The 26,722-nt window shown below is 33.6% G+C and overlaps 2 protein-coding genes across 4 annotated transcripts in view; one reads left to right on the top strand and one right to left on the bottom strand.

The window, feature by feature from the left end:
* The window catches only part of LOC140449445 (vasoactive intestinal polypeptide receptor 2-like), a 482,093-nt gene that overhangs the window by 57,664 nt on the left and 397,707 nt on the right, over positions 1-26,722 (top strand). The window lies entirely within an intron of this gene.
* On the bottom strand, positions 7,626-10,682 carry LOC140450112 (uncharacterized). 3 transcript variants are annotated; one of them, XM_072543546.1, is made up of 3 exons: positions 10,271-10,682; positions 10,139-10,216; positions 7,626-10,013 (listed from the first exon to the last, which is right to left on the bottom strand). In XM_072543546.1, exon 3 carries the CDS (start codon positions 8,966-8,968, stop codon positions 8,021-8,023), a length of 948 nt encoding a protein of 315 aa, XP_072399647.1. In that variant the 5' UTR covers positions 8,969-10,013; positions 10,139-10,216; positions 10,271-10,682; the 3' UTR covers positions 7,626-8,020. The 3 variants fall into 2 exon arrangements, with proteins under 3 accessions (XP_072399647.1, XP_072399648.1, XP_072399646.1); XM_072543545.1 differs by having other exon boundaries at positions 10,139-10,682.

A 26,722-nucleotide genomic window follows, 5' to 3' on the forward strand; every position in this document is an offset into this window, starting at 1 on the left:
CTGTATTCATTGTTTACCTTGTCTGTCGCAGCCACTAAGGTTCAACGGTTTTTATGAGCTTTTCATTCATTTAAAAAAAATGAATCAAAGAATTTGTATTAAATTTTGCGTAAAAAATTAAATAAAGCGTAACAAAGTATGTGAAATGTTAATGGTAAACATGCTATGAAAAAACAAGTGTTTATGAGTGGTATAAACGTTTCCAAAATGGCCGTGAAGAGGTTGAAGATGATGAAAGCACATCAAGAACCGATGAAAACTTAAAAAAGTGTCAGAAATGGTTATGAACGATCGCCCAATCATAATCAGAGAAGTCGCTGATGAAGTTGGAATTTCAATTAGCTCATTCCATGACATGTTTTCAAACGTTTTGGGTATAAAACGCGTATCAGCAAAATTTGTTCCAAAATTGTTGAATTTTGGACAAAAACAGCGGTGAATGGAAGTTGCTCAGGAGGCACTAAATAATGTAAACGACGACCCAGATTTACTCAAAAGGGTTATAACAGGTGATTAAACATGGTTTTATGGATATGACGTCGAAACTAAGGTTCAATCTTCTGGTTCGCCAAGATCAAACAAGGCTCGACAAGTGCGGTCAAATGTGAAGGTTATGCTCAATGTGTTCTTTGATTTTAATGGCATAGTGCACCATGAATTTTTGCAACGAGGTCAAATGATCAATACATAGTACTACCTCGTCATTTGAGTGAAAAAAACTCATGGTTTTTGCATTTTTAAAGGGCCGTCGTTTCACAAGCATAGATCGAGTTTGAGAAGTGTTTCAAGGATTGGCAAAAGCGTTGGCACAAGTGACATCAATATCTGATGGTGACTACTTTGAAGAAGACAACATTAATGAAGACGAAGAAATCAATATTTTTCAAAAAACGAGAATTCTGACGGCATATGGTTTCCTTCGACATGAAGACCTCTCATAAAGAAAATATCGCCCACTTTACGTGCCATTCAGAATCCTACTGTCAGACATGTTCATGCCAAGCCCCGTACCAATGCCCGCGCCAATCACCACGCTAACCCCCATGCCAATCTCCACCCAAACCACGTCCTCTGTTCTCAGTAGCAGTATATATGTATATATATGTATATATATATATATATATATATATATATATATATATATATATATATATATTTATATAATAAACCTAAAGCCTAAGATTAATACTGTTTTGGAGTTTTAAAAATCAATTATGTGACCTGTATGAAGATTGTGTTGACCTAGAGCTAAAATTGAATTGGAATTGCGAACATAATCGGAATGTTTATAAATCCTATTTTATTCTACGATTTGTTTGGCCTATATAAGATCGGGGGTAGTCTGCGCAAGGAATTTCATAAACTTCGTGTTGTTCATTTGGAATGTTTTGTTTGATTGATCGGACAAGAGATGAAAGTTTTCGTATTGTCTTTTTTCTCTTGATTTAAGAATTTTGTCGATTTTGTCAGTGATAACTTTGATGTAAGTAATAAAAGCTTTCATATAATGAGGCTCTGAGACTTTGGATTGAAATTGAGTGGAATATTGATGTCTGTGTAGTTTTACTTGGTCGATGGCCCTCTGCACTTCTGAAAATAAAATCGGAAGGCGATTGTCTCTGTTAGAAGTTAATTCTTGGCAGATTCTTTGATTGTCCTTAGATAATACTTTTATCTAATGTTTTCATTCGGTACCTATCATTTTGTTTCCTTTAACTTCTCAATTTCCTATTTATAATTTGTTCCAGTTCTTTTGGTGATGACGCCAACATGACTGTGTCATCAGCATAACGTAGGTTTTTAGTTTTTCTTCCTTTTATCGTTGCTCCACTTTGCCACTTCCCAAAAACTTGACGCATAATATGTTCACTATATATATTGCATACAATAGGAGATATTATGCATCCCTGTCGAACTCCAGATTTTAATTTGAAGTTTTTCGAAACCAAATTATTAACTCTTACATTAGCAGTATTATTAGCACACAGTTTTTGTAATAAATGGATTACAAAAATGGTCTGGCGTACCCATTTCTCTAAGTATATGCCACATTTTATCCCATTTAACGGTATTGAAGGTCTTGGAATAGTCAACAAAGCATAAATATGTTTCTATGTTAAACTCTCGAGATTTTTCGATAATTTGACGAATATTAAAAATATGTTCTCTTGTTTCTCTACCTGGGACGAATCCGCATTGTTCTTGGGGAATTTATTGGTAAGAAAATTGATTTTATTCTTTCATTGATGATGGTTAGAAGTACTTTGCTCACGTGTGATATCAATGCTCCTGTACGGTAATTACTGCAATCTGTCGGTGAATCTTTTTTATATATGGGAATAAACGTGAGTTTATCCCAGTCATTTGGCCACTTTCCGGTATTCCAGATCTTATTGCAAATTCTAAGCATTACTTCCGTCCCTAATTCTCCCATTTCTTTTAGTGTTTCAGCTGTTATTCCATCTTTTCCTTCTGATTTTCTACATTTTAGCTTTTTAATTGCAGCCTCTATTTCTGATTTCAATATTTGGGGTTCTTTTTCATAACTTCTTTTCTCTGTATTATTGTCTGGGTCATTGCTAGAGAATAGTATTTCGCAATATTGTTTCCACACCTTTGCGATATCGTGTGGGTTTGTTATGGTATTTCCACTATTATCTTTAATGATCTGTGTCTGCGGTTTGAATTCTCTCGCTAGATATTTGACTTTTGAGAAAAGTTCTCTAGACTCTTGGCGGTCAGCATGTTCCTCTAGTTGTACACAGATGGTTTTAATATAATTATTTTTGTCCCTTCTGTACGTGTATTGCAAGTGTTTTATAGTTGTATTTATGGTGCACATCTTTTGTTTTTGTTTTGAATTTGATATGCCATTTCTAAGATTTCGTCTTTCTTCTACAAGATTGAGAGTGTCTTCAGTCATCCAATGTTTTTCCTAGCTGTTTTGTCTTTGGCATTAGTATTGTTGATGGCTTCAGTGATTCATTTCTTTGTGTATTTCCACGTTTTGCCAGGGTCTCCGGTAGACACTGGTAGGTCAGATTCTGCTAATGCTTCTCTAAACTTTTCCAGGTGTTTTGAAATCAAGTTTTGTCTTGTATTTCTGATTGTTTACTGTGTAACTTAATGCGAAATTCTGCCAGTAATATTTTGTGGTCGAAACCACAATCTGCAGCTGGTTTTGTCTTCACGTTGATTATTGAGCTCCTCCATCGTTTAGTGACAAGAATATAATCCATTTGGTTCTTGTATCGTCCTCCAGGCGAAGACCATGTTGATAATATCCGCAAATGATATTTAAACATTGTGTTTACTATACTAAAATCCATATCGATGACAAATTGAAAGAGCCGTTCACCTCGTTCATTTCGCTTGCCTAAGCCATGCTCACCTATCGTTCCTTTCAAATGGTCATCTATTTTAGTTTTTCCTATTTTTGCATTCCAATCTCCTAAATTATTACTTACCTAAACGATAAATGTAATTTGCTTTTACAAAGTTGTTTTATCTTTAAAACCGTAATGACATAGTAATTAAGGATATTCAAAGAACTGATAAGAATTATTTTCTACAATTTTTATCCACAGGATTTAAAACTAAGTAATAGTTCGGTCTTATTATGTTTTTCAGTCTCATAAAGAAAGATGTAATAAAATAGGTGTATTAAAAACTATTTTATAGAATGAAGAGGGTTAAGTGTAATTCAAATAAAGGGATCAGATTGGCACCGGAATCCAAAGAAATAGTTTACAATGTGATTAAATGAGTACAAACATTTTTTTCCTGAAGATAATCGAACCAATATTAAACAACGTGTGATACTGGGATATCCGTATGTACAGTAGAAGGGATAATCCAATGCAGATTCAAATAATTCACAAGAATTTTCAGCTCCAACACCTCCTAAATGGAAAGCAACTATGACAGACTGAAGAGACTATGACAAGCAGTTAATTAGAAATACAATTTACCATTTTCATGAGACTAAAGTCTTGTATTATTAAAGCTTTTGTAGAGAAGGCTGGAAGAGGCGTACGAGTGTACTGGAAGTGTAAGTTATTTCTACAGGATTGTTAAAGACTTAAGGCTTTAAACGGAAGAAAACAAAAGGTCATCACATTGGTAGAGTACAGGGATTGTGGTGTTTCTATAGTGATCTCATTCAAATAGTCATACTTTGGGGGTTTCTCAATTTGTGCTTATGGTGTTTAGCTTAATTTACACTAATTAGTATAAATTAATTATCAAATAAGAACCTCGTAGGAATAGAATGCATTTATACAGTTTTTATATACATTTATGTACTCCATTTAATAATACAAGGCAAGGTAGACGGAAGAAGAGGGCCAGGTCGAAGAAGAACGTCATGACTTAGAAACCTGAGAGATTGGTTTAACAGATCCTCTGCATCTCTTTTCCGAGCTGCCGTCAACAAAATTACTATAGCCAATTTGATAGCCAACGCTCGACAATCGAGCTCGGCACATGAAAAAAAAATATACAGTTTTTAAATCGTTCATTGTGTGTTATATAATAATAAATTCATTTGATTTCTTGGTATTAAATCAAACAATTACAAAAAACTGTCTTGGAAAACATACACGCCTTCATAATTTCACAGTACATTTTTCGTTTCTCATATTTCGCTAAATTTAAACAAAAATGTCAATAAAGTCGTTCATTTTGTACACTAAACCAAAATTACAACTTCCTTTATTACGTTACATTATAACTCAATTGAAAATATGCAAAGTGAGCGAGTAAATCAACATTTTAATAGAAAACTTTCGCGGGATTTAATATTCCAGCCGCTATTTATATAAACCTCTTGTATTTGCTTCTAAGTAATAAAAATATTTGGCCAAGATAAGGTCATAATTTACAGAGATATTTTTATACTGCAAAAGTGTGAGTAAATATAAACAACTGGGTCACATAAACACTGTCACTTGTGGATTTTCATTCAGGTGCAGGCTAATGCGTTTTCAGAAAGAGGTCAGAATGGAAATCATTTGGATTTCATTGTAAATAAAGTCAGTAATATTTCAATAATATGTTTCCAAAATGTGAGATATTTTGTCAGTATTTTTTTAAGAAATTATCTAGATTACAAAGAAATTGTCATTAATGCAGCCAGGTGAAGCAGGTGAAGGTGCATTACCAAAAAATATAATTAAATCGAGACAAACAAATATAAAATTTAAGCAACATATAATATTGATCTATAATATATAATATCTAATATCTAAATTCTGAAATTAATTATTTATTCTTTCTTAATTCATCCAAAAATTAAAAAAGGCAACTAGCGTTATGAGCTGTACTTGACGGTCAGATCCTGACCTACAGTACATTCAACCAACTTACACCACTAAACGATTAATGGAATTCGCAGAAAACCTTTCGTTGTAATAAAAGGCACGGTAAACTGCACTGGAGTTCTCCATAATCTTTTTAATTACTTACTTTGTTTAGAAGATTTTTGCCTGTTAATTTGTATAAAATGAGGAGCAAAAATTTAAATTGAATTTTAAATATTATTGTTTATTTGGCTAATGGTGAATATATAAATATAATTGTTAACCTACTGTACAATTATTTTGTAAATAACATTATAATAGTGTACTTACTGATTATTTAAATTTATAAATCATTATCATCGTCACTAAATTCACTACCGCTATCATTATATAAATTTATAATCACTGGATTAATTTTACTAATTTTATTTTCCTGGATCCACCAGTCTTCTATTAATTTTTTTTACATTTATTTACAGTTTTGGCCAATATTTCTGGAATTGCAGTTTTAAGAGCTTCTTGCCACATTTCCCTAACTGCATCGTCACTGTATCCACTGCATCCAACGTAATTATCATAATACGTTTTACATATACCCCAGATAGGATTAAACTGGCAGTGATACGGCGGTAACCGTAGTACTTGATGTCCATAACTTGATACAATTAGGTCAACTATATAAACTGTTGGTTTTGCATTACGTTTCGAAATTTCCAGCTACTCTGATTTGAAGGAGTATTCCGGAAAATTTATATTATTTTTAACTAAAACTATAACTGATGGTTCACTCAGACTAGGTAACAATTTCTCCTCAAGCCATTTAACAAACATATCTGCATTAATGTTTTTATGGTGATCAGCAGATTTTGATTTTGAAGAAAAAAATCAAATCTGCGTTTTCTATAAAGCCTTCTTTCCCTCCTGCATGAAGAATGATGGTCTTTTGCCTTCGCTATGTGTGTTTTATTGATTTTTTGCTATTAACTTGCCAAATTCTTTTAATTCCGCCCTTTACAAATATCCATGTCTCATCCAATTATTCGAATATTGCATTTTCAGATTTAAGTCTAGTATATTCTCTCAAAAATTTAATTCTTGTGTGAACCACACTACTCCTTTCGCATAAAAGTAATCTAATATTTTCTTTTTTGAATTTAAATCCTAAATCTCTCAACACTTTCCAAAGACTAGTCCTCTTAATTTCAGAAACTTGTCTTTCTCTTATTTTGACCAGTAAAGTATCTAAACTGACATGTTGATTGCGAATTTCAAATGTTTCTCCGCTCCTAGAATGTTGCCGAGTTGTTTTCTTGTCTTCGTGATACTCAGTCACAGTAAGATCTTCTTGAGAATCTCTGACAGTCTTCATTACAGTTTTTAGCTTAGAATTGCTAATAAATTTTATTAAAGATGTGAAAGTAGAAATATAAATTACAGTGATTTATACATATATCTAAAAAAAAGTAACAAACAAGAACAAAAAAATATCTTTAAACATAAATAAAACATTCTATGGCTGATGGACTTGTTTCCGTGCCATATCTTTCACACACACACAAGAAAATAAAATGTCATTGACAATATTATCGTCAATTTTCTTAAAGATATTAACAGGTTTTCGATTGCTTCGAAATGTGCCGCCTCTTGTTCCATAAAGGTAGTAACATTATAAATTATTGCCTTTGCTTGGCTATTTAATCCCAGTCCTTTTGTTCTTATCTTTTTAGAAGCCACATTGTTAAATAACTATTATTAATAACGAAACTTTACACACTATAAATACACTAAATGACTTAATAATTCACTAATTACTACTACTAATATACTAAGCACTATCTATCTATCTAATTAGCCTTCTTCGGTCTATCTTTGGACATAGGCCTGCCCAATCCTTTTCCATTTTTCTCTGTCTGTCGCTAAAGTCATCCACCTAGAGCCCACGTGCTTCTTGATATCATCTGCCCATCTCATTTGGGGCCTTCCTCTGCTTCGTTTATATTCGCACGGTCTCCAACTTATAAGAATTTTGTTGTATCGGTCTTCTTTTTGTCTTATATTGTGTCCGACAAATCTCCATTTTAATTTTGCAACTTCTTATCTAACATCCCTCACTTTTGTTTTCTCTCTTATCCACTCGTTTCTCTTTTTATCCATTAGTCTTATGTGCAAAATTTGTCTTTCCATTGCTCTTTGGGTTTTTATGATTTTGTCCATGTTTGCTTTTGTAAATGTCCACGTTTGGGAACCATAAGTGAGAACAGGGAGTACGCATTGATTGTATACTTTGGTCTTAAGATCCCGTGGATATCTTTTGTTATAATATAATATCGATGGTGTAGCACACAAATGTTGTAAGTGCTAAAGTTACTGTTTTGAGAAAAAGCGGTTTGAAGTTTAAACCTTTCTATTAAATCACGAATTCCTAAGAAAATCACAAATTATCTTCAATAACGTCAAAAGACAATCAAATATAAGTTTAATTAATAACATTTAAAAAAAAATGACTTGTAATATTTTTATTAAATACTTTGTTACTTACCACCTTTGTGCATAACCATTACTTGGGAAACTGGTTCAAATTATGTTACGGTGAACAGATGATAAAACACAGGTTTTGATTCAAATAACAACAAACAATTAATCCCAACATTTTTCTTTAAATGAAATAACAAAATGTGTTAAAAAAAGAATTAAAACAAAATTTGCATATTAAAAAAAAACTATTCGTTGTCGTCCGGTAATAATGTTTCATTAGTAACAGGAATGTCATTAATAAAATGAGCGTAATCTTGTGGAATAATACCACAATTTAAAAGAGATAAGAGATCCTTCTTCTTTTTTTGGGATACCGGCAATCTGTGAAAATATTTTTGGGTTAGTGCTAATGACTCCCAAGTTTGTGACCTTCCTCTTAGTTTCCTTGTATCAGGAACATCTATGGTTAAAAAAGTATCATCATACAAATTGTATTTATATTTAATTAAAAAAGGATCTTTTTTCTCAAAACGAATCCATTTAATTTTTAGCCACTGAACCTTTTCTTTATCTGTGTTTAAAGTATTGTTAGGAGTCATAAGGTCAGCAAGTTTCTGTAGATCATAAAAATCGTTGAAATTTAAATTATGTACACAGTATGGTTTAGGTTTTACTCTTGCAGCTGAAATTAGCACAGACCACTCTCTTGTAGAATAGATTTTTTTATGCTTTCTTGCTCTTTCGATTGTGGCGTGCATCGAATCAGCTTCCAAATAGGAGTGCCCTGTCTCCATAAATTTTAAATCGAAAACTTCCAAATGTTTAATTGTATTTACTGCATAGAGCAATGCGGCTGACACATACTTATTCCTGTTCTGGCCTCCACATGTATCACTGAATGTAGAAGCATGCGTCACAGTTTCCGATAAGCTATACAAGTATTTAAGGAGACACGTTCCTATTTCTGTACTGCCCTTTTTCCCATGGGTTTCGTCCCATACATAACAATGACCTGTTGCATCTGACGCATCAAAAATTGTAAAATTATATACATTTAGCTTTAACTTATAAAATATTTGATTGTCTCCCGCAAATGGCACTGACAAAATTGTTTGTAAGTCAAATGTTGCAGCTCTAAAAGTTTGTCCTTTTTCTCTAGCGGCTCTTTCCTTATCTTCAGATTTCATCTGCATTGCATCCTTTTCTCTCTTTTTGTGACTGTCAAATTCCTCTTTTAATGGCTCCTTGTCTTTAGCAGTATTATAAGCATTACACTTAAAACACTGGTCCTTTTTCGGAATGAAAAAATCCAATGCTGGGTCATATTTGTGGAATATCTTCTAATAAACAAATTTAGAAACCTTGGTCACGTTTCGATTTTCACAGAAGCCAATGTATAATCTGTACATTTGGGATAAATTTAAATCTGAAGACAAATACTGTTTCGTTGAATCTCGCCGGCAATAGTGTGATTCCACACGTGGAAAACTATCAATGTGTTCCTTGACAAGCAATACATCTTGTTCCTTTGTAACATTATGAGGTCTTTTACCTTTTCTTTTATCAAATCCAGTGTAGGTATGAGTATTACCCACATTTTTCATACATGTTTCAATTACCCGATGGGAAATATTAAATGTTTTACAAAAAAAATTTAAACACACTCGAATTCTCAATCCTCAATCTTTTTTAAATAAAAAATCCTTGAAGTTTTACGTCTTGACTGTTCTACTTGTTGTTTTCTTCTTTTTATTGGAACATCGGTCACTAATGAACTCAGGTGTAATTTTAGCTTATCATAGTCGCCCATTTCCCAGTATTCGCGACAAATAATTATTCTTAGTTCTTCAGTAATATTTTTTTCACATTTATACCTACATTTGGTGCAGTTAACGGGCAAAGGCTTCTTTTCTTCAACTGTTTTTCCACTCCTGTTTATATATTTCTTTCCACTAAGCCTATTTCTTTTCACAATGGACCTTTTCCATAAAAACTTATTACCTTGTTTTCTCTTCTTTGTTTTATTGTTTTGTTGTGCGAGCTCTTCCCGGTGTTGTTCAAGGGGCTCTTCCATTATCTGGTCCTCATCTGAGCTTAATTCTGAATCTGAAGGTACGTATGACTCACTAGAATTTTCAAAAGGGTCTCTTTCACTTTCACTGTCATTGTTTGATGCATCCGAAAACATTTTTGCAGTCCCGGATGTGCTAGGAAGCTCACTTTGTAATCTGCTCACATCTACAAACAAAAATTACAAATGTATAAAATAGGGACTATTAGTTACCTAAATTAACCATTTTTTAAATTTATTTCATATTATTTATGAGGTTTTCTCTACAATTACTCGATATAATATTACTTACTTGATATACTTTCCGTGGATAGAATAACCTCAGACGTACTTATGGAACTTTCCTTTTGATGATCAATTATACTAGAATCTAGAAAACAAAACTTTTACTTTTAAAATTAAATATGTCTTATAAATAACATACCAGTTTTCCTTTGCATTAATGCCAATTCTACTATTTTTGCCACCCTGGAAGTCATTTTATTACAGAAAATCAGGAGCAAGCACAAAATACTTTTGTCACTCAAGTAAACAATATTGTATAACCTCAAAAATTAACACGTGTAAAGTGGTAGGTACACCATTTGTTGGATAAACCGTCAAAGAAATACATGCACAAATGTGGTAGGTGATTTTACAATAAGTGCGCATACAGATTTTAAGTGTAAAGTACTTATACTGAATGACAGATGGCGCTAGAGGTATTAAATTTATGGATTTAATCTACCACCTTTGTGCATAATAATTCTATAGCTTTAAATATACTTACGTGATACTTAACTCATTTTTCCTACAGATTGCACTTACAACATTTGTGCGCTACACCATCGATATATACTAAGCACTAATCTAAAATAAAATAATAAAATATCCACCACGATCAAATCAAAAAGTCAAACAGTCTCTGCGATACATAACTACGACACTGGCAAACAGCAAACTGGCCGTTTCCATGGTAACCCTAGTAAACAAGAATCACTGCGCATCGTCTAGTTATGAGTCATATTCCCAAACTAAAGTTTGTCGGAGTCTACTTTTACTTATCACGAGTGCGTCACAAACGCGTTGATTTATACCTAATAATGACTTTAAAAGTCCAAATTTGTATGAGGTTAAAATTTTCCAATTCGGGGTTGCTTATTCTATAATCCCTAGATAGTAACTCAATACGAATTTAGTAGCAAATGTGTAATAAATAACAAATTTTATATCATTCAAAAGGGTTCAGTATCATTTTACCCACATATGTAGTGGCGTTACTCATGCTCATCTTGTAAATGCACTGATGATGGACGAATTGTTAGACCGAAAACGTTCTGTGATGTAGCACGAAAGGGTCTTTTTAATTATATACCTTTTATAAAGGATTTTTTAAATAAAATTTAAGAGTAGTTGAAACTAGCTTTATAACAATATAGCGTAGATGCATATCATAAACATTTTGGCATACAAATTTATCTTCAAGACCAGGTCGCTCATTCACCACAGGCGACTGGATTATTTCCTGACGCAGGTGCTCACAGGACACGGGTGTTTTAGGGCCTACCTCTATAGGATCGGAAAGGCTGATACAGATGAATGCCTATACTGTGGATACTCTGACACTGTGACATACGATGTTAGATTGCAGCAGATGAATAGTGGAAACGAACAGAATGGAGAGAGAGACAGGTGTGAATTTTTTTACAGTGAGAGAAATGATTTAAAATTAATTAGGTTGGACTAACATACACAGCTATATCCGTGCAGTGATCAAGAAAAAGAAAGAGGAAGAAAGACAGCTGGACCAGCGCTAAAGGTAAGAGTGAATGATGCTGAAAGGTGAAGCTAGAAAAGTGGGTCACACTGTATGAGTTAGAATGCGTGAGTCAGACTGTGGTGAAGGAGGAAATGCCCATCTGGGAATGATGCCGAACTAGGAGCGATGAGTGTCTTCTACGCGCTACCTGGAACGAGACAGGGAGCCTCCTTGCTGATGAATAGAGTGTGGATGTGTATGGATGTATATGAATGGAGTATGAATGAATAAAGGTGGTGCTTTGGAAGTGATGCCGGCCTTACAGCGGCCATTGCGCTTCCGGATCGCTGGATGACAGAGGAGGGTCTGGTTTAGCAGGTAGGCGTTCGGCGTAGACTCGGCAACGAGAGGGCGTTTTAAAGTACCTCGGGAACTATAGCCGGGAGTACGAAGAACGAATCCTGCACTAAAGTTAGTCAGGCGGCGTCCTGGACTGAGATGTCTTTCGAAGATTCCAGACCTCCCTCTATAAAGACGAAAAAAAAAGGTCTCTCATTTCGGAGAGAATGAGCGTGGTTCTTTCAACCATATAGAAGCTGTGTATTATTTTTCAAATCCAAATATAATTAGATAACATTTTGGGCACCATCACTGTGATTTATTCTCGTAGGGAGACGAGTAGATAAATTTAAAAAAAAATGTTACGACAAAACTATACTTTTATTATTTCTTTGTAATGAACAAAAACATTATTAGAAGATTCTACGTTAAGAAATTACGTCATTCCAGAAAGACATTCAAATACCAATTTATGTTTACAGTATTCAATTACCATGAGAAGTGTTTATACAAGACTAAAATTAAAATCATGTCGTAAGAAAACAAACATTTATAGTTAAGAAAATGAATTTATATTTTATCCCAAATTTCTAAATTCGTTCACATTAAAAAAATACAGTTATTTATAATCTACAACATCTATTATAATTAAAATAATACTAAAGCACTTCACTGTTTCTTTTTAAATTCGTAAATATTCATCGCTTGCTCAATAGAGAAAAAAAATTATAAAAATTTGTACAAACCTGAATTATCCAACAGCTGGTAATTGTGAAGAAAAAGGTATGATTTGTTTCTTTTCACTCTCTACGTAGGTGACCAAATAAAACCATTGTGTATTCGATTTAATATCATTATACCATACCATAAAGAGATACTGGGCTGGGATTAGTCCTTACCATGTCACAAAGGTGTTACCTCGGGCCAAAAAAAAAACATATTCCATCAATACTCTAGCCTCACCGATAAGGGTCTAAAAATAAATATTTATTTGAAAATATAGACAAGAAAAGGATTTGTTCGGCTTACCTCTATTAAAGACCAACTAAACAGAATCACGTCTAAACGACTTGACGTTCTACGAGATAAAGGAAGGATGCTAGAAATTTTTGCTGGGAAACGATACGAGTGACAAGTTAACGAACGGTCTCATCTAACGGATCTATTGGGAATCACGGTAGGGTCCATGAGGTAATTAAAAGTACTCGGCAGATAGATGGCGGGAGCAATTTTATTAAAAAAAACAAAAAAACGGGTGTGGCAGTCCAGTGGGACTGCGGGTAGAAGTTATACTTCTATACAAGCGTTCGTCGTTAAAAATTTATATGGGAGTCAATCTGCACAATCATTACATATGTAATGCTGTAGGTAAGAGAGAGCAGAAAGAGAAAAAGAATTAGGTATGCAGGTATATGGTGCATCGTTTGCTGTATATAAACATTTGACCTGTAATAGGAGTATAGTAAGTAAATAAAGAATTGAATCAATATTTTAATAAAATATATATTTTTATTTTCATATATGTATAAAAGGAGTTGAATGCAAAAAAAAACTTTTTTTACACATACTCTGCAGTAAAATTCATTATTAATTTTGATAATAATATAAAAATACAATACAATACACTGCCACATAATTCAATATTATAATATACAATAAAAATTAAAATACAATATTCATAAGTATTTGAAAATGTCAATATACATAACTTAAGCATATGTTTAATTTACAATGATAATAATATTAATAAAAACATTTTATATAATACATTTTATATACAATATTATACAATATATTATACAATATATAATACATTTATACAATAAAACATTTTTATTCTCGAGAGAGAAAGAGAGAGAGAGAAAATATATCTTCTGTCTCTCTCTTACCTATATCTTACATATATGTAATGATTTTCCCGATTCACCCTTATGCGAGTTTTTTGAGACAGACGTTTGTTAGCTAAGTACTTTGATAGACCATGATGCAAGCGAGGGACAGAATAGAATGGCGTAGAAAGCTTGAGAAGGTCGAGGCCCTCTATGGGCTGTAGCACCAAGATGATGATGATGATGACTTCCCGATTCACCCAATGTATACGAATACACACAAATTTCCAACGTCGAATGCGCGTGTAGAAGTACAATCAAAAACGAAATAAGACCAACAACTCAGATTATGTTGTATATTTTCATTTTATTTTAAAATTTAGAATTTTTGCATATATTACATATATTTACTAAAATTAACGTTGGGTTTTTAAATATTTCAAAAATAAAAAAGGGAAATTCATATTGGGATTCGAACTCACATACACCAGCGTATGAAAAAAACGCGTAAAATTTTTGCCAATTAGACATGACACGAACGTATTTCAAAATTGACAGTTCTCGGTCATACAGTGATTTATTGAGATTATTATTTTAATTCTCGAGAGAGGAAGAAAAAGAAAATATATCTTCTGTCTCTCTCTTACTCATTATCTTACATATGTAATGATTTCACCGATTCACTCCCATACAAATTTCCAACGTGGACCGCGCGTATAGAAGTATAACTTAAAAAAAAATTTAATCGAAATTATAATGAATTTTTTGAAACTTTTGAAACAGTTACAACGAGATTAAATGAAAGGTTTATTCCTTTTTGAATAATTAAAAAAATAATAATAAATATATACCATTTTACATCGGAAGCTGTCACTGTATTGTAAGTTTTTTGATAGAGAAAGATGCAAAGAGATAGAGATAAAGAGAAATATGGTGCATACTGTAAGCTCCTGAACTTTCAACTCGAACATTTTTTAACACGATCCAGATTTCTGTATAATACTATATTTTATGTATTCTCCAGAACCTTTTATAGCTAAATCCAAAATATCTCAAGGATTATTCGTCAAAATAGTTACTTTGTGTTCGAGCACGAGCTTCTCTATTCTCAACCGCAAACGGGATTTATGATTCAGTTCACTAACATTCAAAGTTGCCAAATCGGAATAATATATATCTCGTGTAAATCGAACGGTTTGTTTGCAATCGCAAACTTGATGGAAACCATAAAGTGTTGTAAATCAAATTTATGCCCTTCGCTTGTCTGTGGTACTTTCAATTAGGGATGGTTTTCAAGGGGAAGTTGAGTGAATTGTTTCGATTTTTGATGACAAAGTTGTGACGTTTGTGGGTTAGACTATTGAGATCTGAAAACACGTCATTTTTTTATTTTTATGCCGATCCTGTGAATTGTGATAACACTAGAATATAATAATGTTTTTTTTAATAATCTTATAAAGTAAAAAAAAATAATTTTTTGCTTATGAAAAGTTTTTTATATATTCTAAAGACAAATGATTCAAATAAAAGTTGTAGACCATAAAAAGTTTTTTATTTTGAGAGATACCAAATTAAAATACATAAATAATTGACCCAGATAATTGCAAAAATTTTGTAGTAATTTATAAATGTTAATAACAAGGAAAAGACAGTTAAGATTTGATTTCAGGTACAGTGCGCCTGTGCATCCACTTATACGTATTTCGGCCTAATAGGCCTCATCAGAACGGCTTTCACAGTCGCTCTGAACGTGAGAATAAATCTTTTGTGTCTTAGGAAGCAACTCTAACATGGCTTCGTATAGACGCAAATAGCGACATCTGATATCAAAATCCGTAAACTAATTTTCGAAACCAAATTTCAGAATTTTGCTTTAATCTGTGCCTTCTAAGAATTGCAAGGCAAAACAGACGTTGATAAAGATGTTATTAGAGACATGGGGAATCTAAAAATTGCATTCCACAACATATCTCCCCAACTAAGCAAAATTCTTAGCGAATTGGTTTCTAGTACTCGTACAGAGTATATCGGAATAAAAAGGAAAATACAGTTAAGATTTGATTTCACGCAAAGAGGCCTATTAGGCCGAAATACGTATAAGCGGATGTACAGGCTCACTGTGTTTTTGTTTTTTTATTATTTATTATATTGTGGCTAAACACCCCACACGGGGTTACGCCGCTTAAGCTCTCTAGATTTATGTTACGGGGTAGATCAGTCCTCATTGTCTTCATTTAATTTTTCCTGTTATTTTTCTCCACTGTTTCCTATCTCTGTTTTTTTCTCTCCATTGCCGTACGCCCGCCCTGTTGAGATCATTTGTTACTTCTTGTAGCCATGTAGATATTGGCCTTTTACGTCTTCTTTTACCAGCTGGTGTCCATTCCAATATTGAAAATATTGTCGTAGATGGTCCTGATCTCCTGTGGTATACGCATGTTCCTAGGGGCAGAGTTGATCACTGCGTGTGTGTGTGTGTGTGTGTGTGTGTGTGTGTGTGGTCCTGATCTCCATATATGTCCTAGCCAATTTGCCCTTTGCTGTTTTATTTTTCAAACTATATCCTCTTTAATTTCGTTTAGTAGTTTATGATTCGTTCTTTGTCTATATTGGTTTTCATTAATTTTTATTGGTCCTAATATTGCTCTTAGTATTTTCCTTTTTAGTATTCTAAGTTCGACCGAGTGCGAACTGTGAGCGTAACATACGGACTGAACCTTAATATTAAGAAAACTAAATTCATGGTTGTCAGCCGTACAAATTTAGATCCCGGGGCACTAATGGCAGGTAGCGAAGAGATCCAGAGAGTCGACAGATTCACTTACCTCGGAACTACCCTCAACGTACAATGGGACTACGCTCAAGAGATTAGATCCAGAATTGAAATGGCACGGTCTACATTTATTAAGTTGAGATCCTTGCTGTGCTGCAGTGATCTCAGTTTGGGAACCAAGATGCGAATAGTGAGGTGCTACGTTCTTCCAGTGTTACTGTATGGAGTTGAAGCCTGGACACTGACGCAAGCCACTGAAAAACGAATCGAAACCTTCGAGATGTGGATATACAGAAGGATACTAAAAATATCTTATGTGGACCATGTCACCAACGTTGAGGTCCTACAGCGCATGACAAAAGAAAAAGAAGTGCTTAATTTAATTAAACAACGCAAGCTTGAGTACCTCGGCCACGTGATGCGGAACGAAGAAAAATATCGAATTCTTCAACTTGTTATGCAGGGTAAAGTATTTGGCAGAAGAGGACCGGGACGCCGTCGTATCTCGTGGTTGAAAAATCTCCGATAATGGTTTGGGAGACCTCAGCGGAGCTGTTTCGCAGAGCAGTCAACAAAACCATGATAGCCTTGATGATCGCCAACATCCGGACCGGATAAGGCACTGAAGAAGAAGAAGTATTCTAAGGTCTTTCTCTTGTTTTTTTGTCATGCTAAGAGTTTTGGCAGCATACATCATAGTCGGTCGAATTATTGTTTTATATATTTTCATTTTCGATTTCTTGCTCAGTAATTTATTTTTTAGAAGTTTTTTATTTGCATGGTATGTCTTATTTGCTGTAATTATCCTTCGTGTAATTTCTGTTTCCCTTTCTCCATTGTTTGTTAATAATATTCCCAAATACTTAAACTTTTCTACTTCTTCAAATGAAAGAAAAAATATATCTTATATATATATATATATATATATATATATATATATATATTATAAAATTATTATTTATTAGCTTAAGACATTTATATTATCCTTGTATAATCTTACAAGTTATAACTTGTTAAAACTATATTTTTAGGCAGATTCTCATTTCAAAACTACTGATTTTTTAATCTTTTTTTTTTCAAATTCACCTGATCTCAATTAATTCTTTTCAAAGTAAACAATTTTTTGACAGGAATGAAGAGTGTTTTACCAGCTTTGCAGAAAAAATACGACGATTAATCTTGTTCCCTTTTGTTCTCTATTTACACATCGACTTGCCATCCCTTAATTTATGTGAAGTGACGTTATTTCCCTTAACACATTTGTCACCAGCTTTTTATTTAATGGCAATATTTACATACACGACGGTGACGAATTTACAGTTATTTTTTAGATGTTTAAACCATACAGAGGTTCTTCATAATAATATCTTACAGTGGCCCTCCGTCCACTTAGTTGCGACCAGAAAGTCAATTCAATTATTTGTCAACTAAATGTTTGTTTGTAAAAATTATTTATTAATATTTACTATTTTTAATATATTATGTAAACAAAACTAAACTGTGACATAATCATAAGCTAAATAAATAAATATATACATGAGGAGGTAACATGCAAAGAGGCTTAAGTCACATAAAGATCAAAGTTGAGGTAGATGTGCCAATGCATTGTTCTGTTGTAGCCAAAGTGGTTTATTTTATCTGATTCATACAAAAAAAAAATATTACTCATCGTAAAAGCATGTTAAAAACCACCTTTACATGCAAAACAACTTATTTCCACTATACCGGTCCATGCTAACCAGCTTATAATAGGAGCTCTGCAACTTTGACTCAGCTGACCCAGTGAGACTTACAAATTTGAGTTTATGTGAGGATTTATTGTCAAAATATTTAAAAACAATTAGATAGAACAAAGAATGATGGATGGGGCAGATAAAAGTGTAAGTGTTGGTGAAGGAAATGAAGGAACTAGAAGCAGAAGCGTTACAAGAGGAAAAAGGAAAAGTGAACAAATTACCAGATATGTAGCTCCTATAAGAGCCTTAGTTTCTGTACCATTTAAGCACAACCGTAAACGTGTCACATGCATCAAAATAAGGCCTATTTCCATCAGCGCTTTCAAAGAAGAGTTTTATAAAGTTCCGGACACGAAAAGACAAGACAATATAATTGCCAGTCTGATTCATACAACAAAAATCAAAAGACATCGGCCTAGGTCGGTAAACAAAACCAAAAAGAAAAAACCTGAACCTGAGCGAAAGTGCCTACTCAATATAATACTTTGTTCCAACTGTCTCTGGTGCTAAGACTTTTGTATATTTAAAGCTTTTTCGCACTGTTATTGATATTGAAAAAACTACAAGAAAAAGATAGCCAAATAAGTGCATTTTGGGTTTGCTATTGAAGCTATATATGCTATATATCTCGGACATATTACACGTGGAGAGAAATACACCTTGCTCCAACTGATCATGCAGGGAAAGATCCAAGGAAAGAGAAGCATAGGGAGGCGTAGAATGTCATGGCTGCGCAACCTGAGAGAGTGGTACGGATGTACATCAAATGAACTTTTCAGAGCAGCCGTCTCAAAAGTTCGAATAGCTATGATGATTGCCGACCTCCGCCGCGGAGATGGCACTTGAAGAAGAAGATTGAAGGGAAAAGAGGAGGTGACTAAGATTATATGTGAGTAGTGAGTTAAGTATTAGTAAACTAAGTAAAATATTAACATAGGTTTTAAGTCACCTGCCTCTGATACTTACAGTACATGCTGCCTTTTCAAAGAATAAATTAAAAGTGCACCAGTACAGTCTGCTGAAAGGCGCAGCTAAAGGTTGAAAAGCGGATTCATTCAAGAAGAGCAAAGGCGTTTTATGAGTACATGGAAATGGATGTTTCTCATTCTTTTAACCTTTACTTTGATCTTCAACAAATTCAGGCACAACCGAAAAGTTCAATTTCATCAAGCTTATTACGCGAGACAACTTTGGTTTTTTTTTTTTTTTTTTAACAAAATCGCATCAGCCAAATTGGCTATTAGCGAAACAATGATAGTGAACAATAATTTGTATTACATTTATAATGTTAATTTAGATAGCATTTAAAACGTTAATTGAGCTTAAGAAACTTTTTATGTTTGAAATATTGTACTGTAGACCTAAAATATCACTAAGTTTGTTTGGTATATTGTACAACATGCGCTTTGGCGTTAGTGCTGGACATTTCTCTAATATGTTTGGTTGTTAATTTTTCATCACAATTGTCACATCTTGGTTCTTGTTTTTTGGAGAACACGTAGCTATTAGTTAATCGCGTATGACCCAGTCGGAGTCGCGTTAATATTACCTGGTCTCTCCGACTTGTTGGTAATGTGGGCCAGGGTTTTATCGATTTTTTAACATCGCGTAGCTTGGCCGATGACACTTTCCACTTTTCTTCCCACATATATCGCACTTTATATTTAACCGCCGTTTTCACGTCCGCACTCGTAAATGTTTTAGTACACTCCGCACTATCACTACTTGCAGCTTCTTTTGCAGCATTGTCTGCGTGTTCATTTCCTGGGATTCCAATATGGGATGGTATCCAGAATAATATAATGTTTTTTCCATTCAGTTGAGCGGTGTGGATTTCTTCTTTTATCTTGATGACTAAAGGATTACTTGGATAGACATATTGGATTGACTGTACGGAACTTAGAGAGTCTGTGAGTATAATATAATTGGTATTATTGGATGTGTTGACAGCAAGGGTGGCCTGGTATAGAGCATATAGTTCAGCAGAGTAAATGGAGTACTCTGAAGGGAGTTTATATTTATTTGTAGATGTTGGGGTTATGACTGCAGCACCAGTACCTTCATTTGATTTAGATGCGTCTGTGTATATATGTGTATAATCCTTGTAGTTGTGAAGCATATCGTTGAACGCAGATTTGATTAACTGTGGGTTTGTTGAATGTTTGTCGAAAGAAATGAGGCGGGTTAGGCACTGAGGGTTCTTTATTTGCCATGGAGGAATTGAGGACGATTGGGAGGAAAAGCATTCTGGGAACGTGTAGTTTAATTGATTTAAATAGCTTCTAATCCTTGCGTAGAAAGGTTTGGCAGTTCTTGGCTTATTTATGAAGAGATTTGGGAATTATTCTGTAAAACAATTGTGAATAGTAGGGTTTTTTGGGTTAAACCTGATTTTTGCGGCGTATGCTACACTTAGATAAAGTCTTCTGTCTTCTAAGGACGGTTCGCCAACTTCACAATAAATACTTTCGATTGGTGTTGTGCGAAAAGCTCCAGATATTATACGTAAAGATAGGGTGTGAAGACTGTCAAGTTTTTTTAGCAGTGTATTAGTGGCTGTAGAATACACAGTAGATCCATAATCTAATTTTGATCTGATTAATGTTCTGTATAACATTAAAAGTGTTTGACGATCCGCACCCCATTCTTTATTGGCCAGAGTTTTTAGAAGATTTAATCGCTTGTGACAAGATAAGATCAAATTTGTTATATGAAGTTTCCAGCTTAGCGTTTCTTCGAATGTCTTTTGGTTTGGAACAACTTTGGTTTTATACCTATTGTATTACTGATCTTAAAACTCAAAACCACATGTTCTACACTTGGACAGAGAAGCAGGCAGGAAAAGACAGTGTGGAAATATCATCGGCTCTCTTTAAATATTTGAAAGAAGCTAATTTTTAGGGCTTTTCTATACTAAGGTTGTTTAGCGATGGTTGTGTTTCTTAAAATAAAAATAATATTGTTCTGAGAATACCGATTTATTTTTTGGAAACACACAATACATCAATCTAAAGGATTTTATTATATATCGCTGTACCGGATATAGTTTTTTACCTGCCGACCGTGTTTTTAGAACAGCGAAAAAAAAACCATAATTTTAATTTAACAGGAATACCATGACATCTACAGTGGTATAGGCAAGGTAAGAGCACTATGAGAAGATTGAACACTTCTTGATACTAAGAAGCTAAGTGAATACTATAAGGACATCCAATCAATTAGTGAACTGAAGAGAATTGAAATATGCTACCGGACACAAAGAGAAATTGAACAGATCCGAAAAAAGGTAAATTGAAAGTCTTACAAAAATATTGTGTTGGTAAAAAGCTTGAAAAACTACAGCTATAAAGGAAAAGAGTCTTTTATATCTTTATGAAAAAAAGGGAAAAAGAATCTTAAACAAGTGAAACTGGAAGAACTTCCACTTCCTCATGTGTTAATCAAAGACAAGACAAAGATGTTCACAAACTTTTGAAAAAAATGTTTTTCTGACCCACGCTTTGGTTGGTACACTACTTGGCTGGTGAGGAGCAAGAAGTAATGAGTGACTATCGCGATGATGAGAGTTGTGATGTTCATATATAAAAAACTGTTTGTTAAATTAAAACAATATTTGTCATAATGATCAAATCCTATATTATTATTTTATAAAAATAGAATTTTATTCAGAAAATTATTGTTTCTTTACTTTATTGCTTTGCTTTTTTACTTTATTTACATGCAAATCAACTTTTGTCCACAACATTTTACATGCAAAACGACATATTTCCACTGATTTCGTGCAAAAGTTCTTATTGCCAAAACAAAATCAATGTTTTAAGTTAGTAACTGAAATAAGTGTTTTAATCTCATGTTTGGAACCAATACTATTGCATAACATTGATTAGAACTTATTATCCTTTTTCAGAGCAAAGCCACAAGTTTTTCGCCATACCTGAAAAATTACTTATTTGTGACTTAAGCTTGTTTGCATTTTATCTCCTCACATATAATTTTCGAACTTACCATACCACAAATCCAAATTGCACAAAACTCTCGGTGATTAGTCGCTAACTCCGTTCTTAACTTTGTATAAATTTTTAACTGGTAATTACGCTGTAATTACTCAAAATAATGAATTGTATGCAGGTAATAAATTAAGATTGTTAATTTTATTAAAAACAATGATAAAACATATACTTACTCGGTAAACAGGTCATATTTCATATCTACTATTACAAAAATCTAGCTTATATCTTCTTGTTCTTTACGTGCCATCTCCGCGACGAAGGTTGGCAATTATCACTGCTATTCTAACTTTTGACACTACAACCCGAAAGAGTTCAGTTGAGCTGCATCCGAACCATTCTCTGAGGTTTCTCAGCCAGGACATTCTTCTTCTACCTATGCTGCGCTTTCCTTGAATATTTCCCTGCATTATTAGTTTTAGGAATTCATATCTATCACCACGTGTTATATGATCCAGATATTGCAGTTTTCTTATTTTGATGAAATCCAGTATCTCCCTGCTGTTCTCTATTCTTCTATAGTACGTCTTCATTAGTTATTCTGTCTGTTCAGGAGATTCTCAGCATCCTTCGATATGTCCACATTTCAAATGCTTCCAATTTATTAAGACATTGTTTATTTAAAGTCCATGTCTCCACACCATACAAAAGAACAGAAAATACATAACACTTTAGTACACGTTTTCTATGATTTAGGCTAAGGTCTCTACAACATAATATTTGTTTCATATTATTGAATGCAGTTTTAGCCTTTTCTATTCTAACTCTAATTTTTTTGGTATAATCGTTTGTTTCATTAATTTTTGCCCCTAAATAGTTATAATGCTGAACTCGTTCTATCGTCTTATTATTTACGTGTAGATTGACGTATTTAATATTTTTCTTTGATATAACCATGAATTTTGTTTTGTTTATGTTTAGTGACAGGACAAATTCTTCACTCGCTGCAACAACCTTATAAAATTCTTTGTAGATCTGTAATATTTTCTGCTATTAGTATTGTATTATCAGCATATCTAATTTCACGTTTGGGTAGGCCATTTATTTTTATGCCTGCTACTTCATCTTCTAATGCTTTTTTGAATATTTCCTCTAAGTATGCATTAAACAGTGATGGCGACAAGATACAACCCTGTCTAACACCTCTTTTGATTTTTATGACAGCTTCTTGTTCATAGAGAATAGAGAATAATCTCAATAGAGATTATTCGTTATTCTTTTATCCTGTGTGTCGATCTTATTTGTTCTCAGTAGTTTTATTAACGGATTATGTTTCACTTTATCGAATGCCTGGTTATAATCTAGGAAGCAGACATATATGTCGTAGTTTACATCTTAACATCTCTGTATTAGCATATTTACTGCATATAATGCTTCTCTGGTTCCTTAAGCAATTCTAAATCTGAACTGAGTTTGTCCAATGTCTTGTTCTAACTTTTTATATATTCTACGATGAACTACTACTACTTGTCGGTTTATAACGTTCTCCGCCGTTTTCCGACTTCCAATCGCCACTTAGACCGGTTGTTCCATAGATCTTCTTCTATGGCCCTCTCTCTCAGTTCTTTATTTATTCCTTCGCTCCAACTTTTCCTCGGTCTACCTCGTTTTCTCTTTCCTTCTGGTTGCCACTTTAGTATTTCTTTTGGCATTCGTTGTTCGTCCATTCTTTGTAAGTGTCCGAACCAGATAAGTTGTTTTGTTGTTAGGTCATCTGTGATTGTTCGTTTGATTCCCATTATTTCTCTAATGCGTTCGTTGGTAATCCTTTCTCTTCTAGATCTTCCTGCGGCTCTTCTCCAAAAATCCATTTCCGTCGCTTTCAGCGTTGACAGTGTTCTTTCTTTCAGTGGCCATACCTCACAGCTGTATAAAGTGATACTTTTTACTATAGTCTCATATATCCTCTTTTTATTTTCTTTGCTGATGGATTGGTCCCATAAAATGGTGTTTAACATTGTGATGGCTTTTCTCCCTGACGTATTTCTCTCTCTTATGGCTTTGCCTAATGTTCCATCTTGTGAAATAGTGATACCTAGGTATTTGTAGTCACAGCAGTGCTTTATCGTAGTGTTATCGTCTAATATGAGATCTTTTTGTTCTGCTCCAATGCACAGGTATTCGGTTTTCTTTTTATTTACTTCTAGACCCCATATATCATACTCTTCAATTAATTTTCGTGCCATATAGTTTAAATCGTCATAATCTTGAGCCATTATTACTTGATCGTCTGCAAAGTTAAGCGTATATACCATAGTATTGGTGAGCGGTATCCCCATTGTCCTGCATTTTTGTTTCCATCTTTTTAAAGCACTTTCGAGGTATATTTTAAATAAAGTGGGAGACAAGCAACATCCTTGCTTTAATCCTTTTGATGTTATAAATCCTGTTGTTATTTGTGTCCCCGCTTTTATCTTTATTATTGGTTGGTTGTATAGCACTTTGACGGCTTTTATTAATTCTATATTAATATTCGTGCTTTCCATTGATTGCCACAGCTTTTTCAGTGGAACGCTGTCGTAGGCTTTCCGTAGGTCGACGAACAACATATGAATCTCTTGATTCCTTGCCATCTTTTTTTCTATTTTCCATATATTCGACTCATAGATCCGGTTACAGCTATTCCTCGGTAATTTTCACAATTATTTTTATCACCCTTTTTATGTATAGTGCTAAGGTGTGATATCTTCCATTCCGTAGGGATTTCGCTTGTGTTTATGCATTCTTGAAAAAGTTTTTGAAGACATTCGTACAATTTGTTCGTTCCGTACTTAAACAATTCTCCGGGTATATCTCCTGGTCCGGGTGCTTTGTTCCTCTTCAGCTGTTTACATACATTTCTACGATGAATACTTTAGGAATACTTTTAGTATGTGGCACATTTGACTGATGGTACGGTGATCGCAACATTGTCTGGCTGTTCTTTCTGGTCCAGTCTCTTTAACGAAATATTCGTTATCTATTTTGTCTCGTTTGTCGTTAAACAGCTGTTCTATATACAGCTCTTCTATTTCTGCTTAGATGAATAGACATGTCGTGGAATGCAAATTTTAGATTCCCCATGTCTCTATTAACATCTTTATCATCGTTTGGCCATGCCTTGCAATTTTTAGAAGGCTCCAGATTAAAGCAGAAATCTGAATTTGTTTCGAAACTATCTTACCGATTTTTCTATCAGATGTCGCTATTGCGTCCATAACGAAGCCATGTTATTGTTGCTTCCTTATAAGACAGAGAAGATTATTTTTCACGTTAAGAACGGCTATGAATAACTATTCTGATGAGACTTATTAAGTCGAAATACGTATCAATAGATACATAGACGCTTTGAACGTGAAATCAAATCTTTTCTGTCTTTTTCATTTTATTCGGATCTACTCTGTATGAGTACGAGAAACAAATTCGTTAAGGATTTCTGCTTAGATGAATAGACATGTCGTGGAATGCAAATTTTAGATTCCCCATGTCTCTATTAACATCTTTATCATCGTTTGGCCATGCCTTGCAATTTTTAGGAGGCTCCAGATTAAAGCAGAAATCTGAATTTGTTTCGAAACTATCTTACCGATTTTTCTATCAGATGTCGCTATTGCGTCCATAACGAAGCCATGTTAATGTTGCTTCCTTATAAGACAGAGAAGATTATTTTTCACGTTAAGAACGGCTATGAATAACTATTCTGATGAGACTTATTAAGTCGAAATACGTATCAATAGATACATAGACGCTTTGAACGTGAAATCAAATCTTTTCTGTCTTTTCTTTCTGTTCTATATAGTTTGCGCATACCATCAATTTGTTTTCTGTATCCATTACTGTGTCTCCCTTTTCATCAACTAGTATATTTTGTTTGTATTCTGGTCTTTTAGTTAATTCTTTTATTTTCCTGTGTAAATTAATGCAGTCATGTTTATTTTGTAGCATTTCTATTTCATCACATTTTTCTTTTAACCAATTTTCTTTTGCTATTCGAATTTGTTGCCGTCTTTCGTTTTGTGTTTGCAGGTAAAATGATTTATTTTTGTCCTTATATACTCTCCTTTTTTTCATCAAGTTTAGTATTTCATCCGTCATCCAATAAATTTTCTTTTCTTTGGTTTTGCGTAGATACTTTTTTGAAGGTTCTATTAAGTCAGCCTTTATTTTATAGATCTTTTATAGATCAGCTTATATAAAAAATAGCAATTCTATTTGTAATTTTACCGCGTATTGGCAACTTCTCAATCTACTTTTGTACAATAAATCATCAACTTATGACTCTGCCATCGTATACTAAATTTTAATTTGCGGAAGTGTCATCTAAGCACAGAAATCTTTCTCGGATCTTCCAGGTCACTTTTCCCTACTCGTATCCGAGACGCACTTAGAGATTTTAACACGTATCAAAAACTTTTTGTACGGCGACAGAACATAGTTCGTTAAAAGCATATTTTTCGAATAAAAACCCCGGAGGT

This window comes from Diabrotica undecimpunctata, chromosome 9 (assembly GCF_040954645.1).
Source record: "Diabrotica undecimpunctata isolate CICGRU chromosome 9, icDiaUnde3, whole genome shotgun sequence".
In the NCBI taxonomy this organism is placed as follows: domain Eukaryota; kingdom Metazoa; phylum Arthropoda; class Insecta; order Coleoptera; family Chrysomelidae; genus Diabrotica; species Diabrotica undecimpunctata.

Coding starts and splice junctions, on each gene's coding strand:
- LOC140450112 (XM_072543546.1), bottom strand. CDS start 8,968: ATGCAGATGAAATCTGAAGATAAGGAAAGAGCCGCTAGAGAAAAAGGA.